This window comes from Vitis riparia, chromosome 16 (genome assembly GCF_004353265.1).
Source record: "Vitis riparia cultivar Riparia Gloire de Montpellier isolate 1030 chromosome 16, EGFV_Vit.rip_1.0, whole genome shotgun sequence".
Classification (NCBI taxonomy): Eukaryota; Viridiplantae; Streptophyta; class Magnoliopsida; order Vitales; family Vitaceae; genus Vitis; species Vitis riparia.
Genome location: NC_048446.1, coordinates 19,453,689 through 19,462,817, shown reverse-complemented (window position 1 = coordinate 19,462,817; position 9,129 = coordinate 19,453,689). Strand labels below are relative to the sequence as shown.

The 9,129-nt window shown below is 32.7% G+C and overlaps 1 protein-coding gene across 1 annotated transcript; it reads left to right on the top strand.

Moving 5' to 3' along the window:
* Positions 1–5,414: 5,414 nt before the first annotated feature.
* On the top strand, positions 5,415–7,099 carry LOC117933013 (probable membrane-associated kinase regulator 2). The gene is made up of 2 exons (XM_034854359.1): positions 5,415–6,453; positions 6,552–7,099. The coding sequence occupies exons 1-2, from the start codon at positions 5,553–5,555 to the stop codon at positions 6,635–6,637; spliced, it is 987 nt and encodes a 328-aa protein (XP_034710250.1). The 5' UTR covers positions 5,415–5,552; the 3' UTR covers positions 6,638–7,099.
* The last annotated feature ends 2,030 nt before the right edge of the window (positions 7,100–9,129 follow it).

Genomic DNA, 9,129 nt, shown 5'->3' with positions numbered 1-9,129 from the left:
TTGTCAATGTCATTATTAAGTGAATATTGTCTACTTTTGGCCCTTAATCTTTATGGTTGCCTTCATAACTTTAAAACACGTCCAACTAATTCAAAAGGTATTTTAGTTAGATCGATTTGAGAATCTACTTAATTAGAACCCCTTTTAGTAATGTTATGTGAAATTAGGTTTTAAAGTAATCAAAATAATTAAGTTGACCCCAGTCTCGATATAGTATAATTACTAGGATCAAACCTTTTACTTAAAGTTATAGACCCAATTTTAGGTCTCCTGGAAGTTGTGACATGCTAAAATAAATAAATAAATAAATAATCAAATCGTAAGGTTTAAGTTTAAATCAACTGCTTTAAAAAAAATGAAGAATTTATTTCTCAAATATGATTAGGTTATTCTTTTTAGATATAATCAAATCACTTCTAAATTTCACCATACTACTTCCGACACAACCAAATTATATAATTCAGACTAAATTATTTTTCACGCCCGATGGATTAAATCTCATGGTACTATACCGTGTTTACAACACAAAGAAACCCTCTTTTAACGACATAATCATGTCTCCTATAAACTATTAATTTTTTCTCAAAAGACAAATACTATTATGCTTATTGGATAAACTTCTTACCTCTATGTCTTAACTGTTAAAACTTGGTAATTTAATTTAATTAAAGATTTGTGTTCCAAAGCATCATAGCAAAGGTGTGGTAGAAGATTGTTCCTCATCAATGGCCTGAATTACATGTAGGTGGATAAGAATCTCTAACAATTAGTCTATAAAGGGTGAAGAGTAGGTGACACAAAAGGAAGGAGACAACCCCCTCTAAAAATAAAAATATATACATATTTTAAAAGGTTGTGTTCACAAAACTTTTTCTTACTTGGTTCAAAAGGGATGATGAATGAAAAACATGTATGGTCAGAGAACATAAAGATTGAAGAATAACTAAGATTTGATTCAAAAGTACCTTGAACCACTGCCTAACTATGGAATAATTAAGTTAAAGCTTTGTCTTAGTCATCCACTTGTAAATAGCAAACACAAAGACCCCACCATTCATAAAAATTCCTTGGAGAGAATCATTTGACCAACCAACCATTCAGTAAAATTCTAGTGAGAGCCCAACAACCACAGACAGATGAAGTACAAAAGTTCAATGGTAGGCTCTGATTTAGAGCATAAGGTATTGGGTCTTGGGGGGACTCCTATGATCCGCCCTGGGATGACAACAATGTAAAGAAAAAAAGAAAAGGGTAAATGTGGGGTGACCTCTTCCCCCTTTAAAGTAAAAGTTGGCAAAAAAAAGTTCCAAAAGTTGTGACTTATATCATGATTTAGGGTGCAGAATCTTATAACTTAATCATGATGCCACGAATCGAATATGACTATTCAATTGTTATCTCTAGGCCCTAATAGATTATCTACATGACTAATGTCCCGATAATGTAATGTATTTTGTCGGTAGGGTCACTTTTCCAAAGACAAGGAGTCCTAAGCTTATGCCTCTTTGTATGCTATAATTGTCAAAGAAGATCAAGATTATAGGGTTTAACAATATAGGTAATGATCGATTTATGGTGTTGGAATAGTGACTATAGTTTATTGTCTTACTACTCAATTAGGAAAACCCCTAAAAAGCCGATGATCCTACTACTTAATTAAAGAAAAACCCTAGGAAGCCGACCAACGAGATTTTGGACCACCATAGGTGAAACTTAAACTAAGGGATGTTAGATCAAATTTACCCTACACATTGCATACAAAATAATCACCTTCATAGAATCTTGTATAATTAGGATGTTGGTGGCTTATTATGTAGAGTAACATGACTAAAGATCACAAATTGTTGTAAGGACGAATATGGTAAGAAAGTTTAGGGATATGTAGTCATAATAGACACTCAACTTTTGACAAAAGGATTGTCAAATCAAGGTGTCTCCAGTGGAGTTCTAAATTTAAACATGTGGGTGCCATCCTCCATCACCATGTTGAGCAAATGAAGCTCTAGTCCCATTCACTACTCACTAACAACTTCAGTTTTAAAAAAAAGGAAGAAACATAACATGGGCAAAATGATAGACAAACCATTAAAAAATCACCATTTCATCATTTTATTATAGCATCAAAAAGAGCTATAGTAACCTATATTCCTCCCTTTTCCTTCCTCTAAATCCACTTTAAAAGGTTTTATGTGAATGATTTTATCATCATTCTCAATATTTTCTTTCTTTTTTGTCTCTCTTTATGTTAGCATCATATGGTTTCTTAAAAATTTTGTCCCGTTAATCCATAGAGACTATTTTGATTAAAAACATTATTCAAATAACTTCGAGCCTGTTTTGTCATGTGATTTAAAAATAATTTTTTGTTTTTAAAAAGAGAAAACTATTTTAAATTTTTTTAACACTATTTGACTTTATTCTTTGAAAATAAAATTTTAAAATAAAATAAAATAAAGAATAATTTTTAGAGAAAAAATCAGAGTTGTTTTTATCAGTTTTTAAAAACAAAAGAAAAATACGGACCTAATTGATTATGTTTTTTAAAACTTATTTTTATAAACTATTTTTAAGTTAAACAATAAAAAATAATTTTTAAAAACAAGTTTCAGAAAATATGATCAAATAGATCCTTAGATTTTATTTGAAAACTACTCTTGAAAATATGATCAAACAGATCCTTAAATCCAATAATCATTCTCCTATTTTTTTAAAAAGTAATTAGTGGTCATGTGATTTAAAACAATTTTTCATTTTTAAAAAGAGAAAACTATTTTAAAATTTTTTTAACACTGTTTGACCATTATTCTCTTAAAATAAATTTTAAAAATAAAGTAAAATAAAGAACAATTTTTAGAGAAAAAGTAAAAGTTATTTTTATTAGTTTTTAAAAACAAAAGAAAAATACGAACACGATTAGTTATGTTTTTAAAAATTTATTCTTACACATTGTTTTTAAGTTAAACAATAAAAAATAATTTTTAAAAACAAGTTTCAAAAAACATTTTTTGACTCATAAAACATGTGTAACAAATTTTTACAAAAATAGTTTTGAAAATCGATTGTTTTAAAATAAATTATAAGACAATTAAAAATATAGAAAATATTTTAAAAACAAGTTAAAAAAATTATTTATTTTTCATATTTAAATCCTCATAAAGGTTGTAATACTCATCCATTGGTTAATTCAAAGTAGTTTTCAATTTCTTCTTTTATGGACAATGTAGTCCACCTTTGCCACAATATAGCTATCCAAGATGAACAAAATTTCCCCACCAAATGGGTCTCTTCACCATCAACCCAAACCCCTTTCCCAAACACTGAAAAAGAAAGGGGGTTTGAGGTGAGGGCAGAGAGGCATGGCCACTCTCCCAAAACCTCACTGTAAGCTAGGTCAAACCTTTTGTGGGTAAAAGAGATTGGCCTCTTTACAAAAGAGAGAAGCTCCATCTCTGAAAACATACACATGAAGATGGGGTGCCCTATGCCCAACCACTGCATCCACCAATATATATATATATATACATTTATATCCATGTCTTGCCTTGTAAAGAAGCCATTCTCTGACTCCAGCAGATTTTTGAGACTGAGAAAAGCAAGCTCTGAGACACTTTACATTTTATTTATTTATTTATTTATATTATTTTTATATTTATATTTTTAATTTTTGGTCATGTGTGAGTCTCTTCTTTTTGTCCCTTTTCTCCCTTTTTATTTTTCTTTTACTTTGTCTCTTTTTGGAAGTTTCTGTCACCCTTCCCATGGCCACAGTCCTCAGCAACCCTCTGTTCCCATCATGGATTAAGAAGAAAAATAAAAAATAAAAAATAACAAATAGTGAAAAAAAGAAAAATAAAAAATCCATTCTCTTCTGGTACACGCGCTTCCCTCAATCCACACTAAACCTCCCCTTTTTTTCCCCTCTAAAAGTGAAAATGGCCTTAGCAAAAGGGTATTTTTCTATGCCACCTTTGACCTTCCTTGTGTGAGAATGGGCACTTGAAATAATGAAAATATTAACGTATGTTTAGGAAAATTAACCTTCAAAATTTTTGTCTAACAAGTGAAGTAGATGATAATGGGTTGTAAGATGTAGTATTATCATTTTTCAACTAAATATAATATGGTATTAAAGTTATATTATAATCTCTTTTTAATAAATATGAAGAAAAAAATGTGAATATACGTGGTAAAATGATGTAAATCAATCATAATACAATCAATTGAAAGAGTATAAATGAGTTAAGAGTGTGTTTAGAATTTTTTTTTTTTTTGATAAAATTTGATGAAAGTATTGATTTGTTTTGTTCTATCTCGATTATATATATTTTATTCGATCGGGATTTAATCTTCTTGTTTGAAAAGTAATCAGCGGTCAATAATGGTAAGTCAAATCTTTGATGACATTTCGACAATATTGTTGTATTCCAATAATCCTTCTCCTGACATGATGCTCTTGTGACTTGAATCTCCTTAGCTTTGATACCAATTCTTGGATCGGGTTTTAACCATCTCATTTAAAAACCAATTGGAATGGTATGACATTCAACATTATACTCTATGATTCTATTATAAGAGTCATCATTTGGGTGATCCATCATCAGGTTTAAGATAGACATTATTACACTTCGACATATAACAAAATAAAAAAAACAATTTAATTTAATTCCTTCGTATTTCTCTTTTTCAGCAAATATTAAATGGGCATGAGGTGGTGTGGAAATTTCCCTACCAATACTTTTTTTTTTTTGAGATAAAAATGTGAATAAATTTAAACAATTGAGATGTTATCCAACCCTTACCATCCTAAATGTGAATGGAATATGGTCTTTGAATATGGCATGATTGGAATTGAGTGGGCATGTAACTACTTTGGCATCTAGTAACATTTTTTCCAAAGAAATTTAATATTATTACAAGAAAATCAAAGAAAGTTTCAACTTTTTTTGTGTTCTTCTATCACTGGTTTCTTAACCTCGAAGATGATATTTTAACCACATCATTTTCTAGGAAAGAGTCAAAATGTTCATTATGAAAGATTATCATCTAATATGACATTTTAACTCATCCACTATCTTCCAAAATTTTTAATTTTCTAAAAAAAAAAAAGAAATTAAATTAACCAAAGAATTTTCAAGTAAATGAAAGGGGGCTATCCATTTCGTAATTTGAAATCAGAATCTTCAATGAATTGACCATTCGTTTGGACCACCATGTTTTTGTCTCAACTTTCTTCAATTCAAATTTGGGTGTTGGATGGGAGAAACAACATCCCATGATGCTGCGCGTGCGACCAAACTAGAGATTGCGCGTGGGCCAGTTTCGCATTAAGGAAACGACGCCGTTTCTTAGTGGGTGTTGTGGCAGTATAAAACGGCGTCGTTGTGGGGGAAAACTTAATTCACACTCCGCTTCCCCGAAACACCATTTTCAGTGACTGCAACGACACAGCCATCAAAGGAAGAGAAGAAAAAGGCCTGTCTATAAAGCATTCCAACCACCAAAACCCTACTCCAAGCAAAACCCATTTCTTCACTGCTCTGGCTCTCCCCACCATGGATGTTCTCAGCTTTCTCAAGCTCTGGAAAGGCGGTGGGTCAGCACCCACTGCCACCACCGGCGACGCCGTCAGGACCACCAGCTTGCGCCATGTGATGGTGGAGACTGACGACGAAGATTCCTTCTTCGATTTGGAGCTCGCTGTGCCTCAGAACAAAGAAGAGAACAGCAACAAGAGCGGAGAGGGAGGTTCAGCCCATGAGCTGTTTTTCAAGAGAAGAATTCTCCCGATTGAGTCCAGCTCGAAGCCTCAGTCTCCGATCTCGCTGTTGAGGTCCGCGCCCAGGTTCAGGGTCTTCATGTTCGGGCTCAGGAGGTCGAAGTCGGAGAAGACGGAGAAGGCTGAGAAAATGGAAGCGAGCGGCGTTTCGGAACAACCTCCGCGGAATAGTAAGCTTTTTACCGTCAAATTCAAGGTGGAGGAAGTTCCGGTGGTTTCGGTGTTTACCCGAGAGAACAGTTCGAGGAGCTTTGGCAAGCATGGCACGGAGGAAACGACGTCGTTTGAGTCGAAGAGGTTTTCGAAGGATGTGGTGCACAAATATCTGAAGCTCATCAAGCCTCTGTACATCAAGGTTTCCAAGAAATACGGCGAAAAAACGACGTCGTCCCCATCGCCGTCGTCTTCTCCGATTCCGGGGCCAATATTCTCCCCCAAAAAGCCGGTGAAGACACAGTCCAGGAGAGAGGACGGAGAAGAGAGGCCGGGGAGTCTTCCGGCAGGGCTTCGCGTGGTGTGTAAGCATCTAGGGAAGAGCCGGTCGGCGTCGGCGGCTGTTCAGATGATGCCACCGGTGAGCTTTCAGGCAAGTAGGAGAGATGATTCGCTGGCGCAGCAGCATGATGGGATTCAAAGCGCCATTATGCATTGCAAGAGATCGCTCAACTCTTCAACCGGTACGGAACTGATCTCTCTTAATCATTTGTATTTTTCAGCCTTCAATTTTCACGAAAATTCAAATTTTGAATTTTTTTCCCTCTGAATTTGGCTTCAGATTCTTCGCATTTATCACGATGGACCAGCGATTCTTCTCACGAGCAATCCCTGGACTCATCAAGAAGATCAGTCGAGAAAATTTGAAGCTCTGTGAAATGGCGGGAAAACGTTACTCTAGTGTCTGCAACCCCTGTTTGGATGCTAAGAAACTGCAGGAAAAACGAAAAACATAGAATTTTGACTGGGTCTTGCTTGGGACATGAGAAAACAAAAAACCCGCATGGGCGTATGCAACTATTAGGCTGAGCCGAACTGGGTTTTCTATTTTCTGTACCCAACACTCTGTTTTATTATTTTCTTCCATTTTCTCAGCGGCCAAACGGAGGAAAAGGGATTTTTTTTTTTTTTTTGGTGTTTTCAGTAGAAAATAATTTGAAAAGATAGGATTGTGAAGTGAATCTTTAGAGTTTAGGGGATGGTGAGCACTGAGCAGTGAGTCATCATGAAAATATTGAAGAAATGAGTAAAAGATCTCTGTGTAAATCTTTGCATGGTGCAGTCAAAGCATTATGATACTATTGAAATTTATTTTTCTCCCTTCTTTCATTTCATTTCTGCATTTCCAATTTTATTTTTACTTTTTTGTTTTCAAATTAATTTTCTTTTTCTTTTTCTTTTCAAAGATTCGAGAAAATTGCATTAAGTGTGAAGCACATTGCTTGGTTGATTCCCTTCTCATTTTTTTTTTCATCCAAATTCTAGATGCCTTGAGAATGAACCCAATGTGTGGACCCACTTCAATCCAATTCCTACTAAATGACTTTCTTGTTCCTCGTTTGGTTGACTGGAATTAAACCAGCAAAAAAAAATTGGGCAATGAATATCAAGAAAAAATATGATGCAATTTAAAATGTTTCAATAAATAAAATTTTCAATACCATCCAATATTCACAAAAAATTTAAGTGTATCCGATGAAATCTTAGTCTTTCGATAAAGGTATAAATAAATGAAATTAGATACAAAAGGTAGCGCCTTGACAACCTAGAATCGTAAGGGTTACACTTGGAGTTATAAGTCGAATTTTGGGTTGTCTAGAATTCGGGGTGTGACACAAAAGAACGGGACGAGATTGAATTTGGGTAAAAATCCATAAATTTGAAATAATATTAGAGATTACCCTATTTCTAATTTCATAAAAAAGAAAATTCTAAAAAAATGTGTGATTAAGAATGTGAAAGCTTGTGGGTACTACATACTTGCATTTGAATGATTATAACATATGAAACTATTCTAGTAACTTCAGAATGCTTTACAAAAACAACTTTAAAAAGGCAAGAAAAAGCAGAGAAAATATTTTATTTTAATGGGTTTATAGCTTTATTTGGGCAATGCAGAATGCAGAGCAGCAAAGTGAAAGGCATTTGTCTGAGAGATGGGTGAGTTGGTAGATTCAATTTGTCCTTTTGTTGCAGCTACAAAACCGCTATAAAGTTTCAATTGAATACAAATTCCATGGAAAAAGAAAAGAAAAGAAAAGAAAAGAAAAGGAAAAGACAGCTTATAAAGCTGCTTGTGGGTCTCTTCAAAAAGTATTCTACTTGTATCACAGCTTTAGACGGTCAAAATCCCTCTATTTTTTTTACTGTTCCATGGCATTCCTGATGTGGGTGTTTTTCTCTTTCTCTATTTGGTGTTTGGATGAAAGGATTTGATGGGAAAATCAATCCCATGTTTTCTTCATGGTTTGATTGATTTCAGTTCTGCAAGACACACATGATGTAAACATTTTTAATAAGTGTCTAGATGATGTTTGAATGACTTGCAAGAAATCCTTTTTTATTTTTCCAAAAGTTGACAAGAATTTTAATTTACTTAGGGCTCTTGAGAAGTAAATAACTTTTTTTTTTTAATTTATATAAAAAAATTATTTTATTTTTAATAAAACTCTTAAAAGAATAAAAGTATGTTTCATCGTATTTTCTAAAACTTATTTTTAATTCTTTTACTTAAAAATAGTTTTTAAAAATATGTTTTAGAAAATATGGTTAAATGACCAAATTTTCCATTTTTTAAAAAAATATAGGTGAAAATAACCTTTACTTATTTTCTAAAAATTATTATTTATTTTTAAAAATTATTTCTAAAAAACAACAACAAAACAACATTAAAATTTTTTGAAAATAACTTTCTATTTTTAAAAATAGAAAACTATTTCACAACCAAATAGACTTTGATTTTATTTTTCAAACAAAATAAAAAATGGAAAGTTGATACAAATGATTCTTTCAAGTTTAATTAATTGATTATCCTTTAAAATTATGATCTTATTTTAATTTTAATTTTTTTGTAAAAAAATAAGAATTTATACCAAATCACCTACACCTAACAAACAAATGGGAAATGAGAAGGAAGCATCAATATAAGTTCAAATTGAATAAATGTACAAAAAAAAAAAAAAATTGAAATATATTTAATGACATGTAGGCAAACATACCCTACAAGTCACATGAAAATGGAGCACTAGCCCCATTAATTTAATGGAGATTGTCACATTGCTAGTTGACAAAGGGGCAACCCACCAACATGATTTTCCAATTTCCACAATGGGGATTACAAGTTGGAAATTTGAATATTC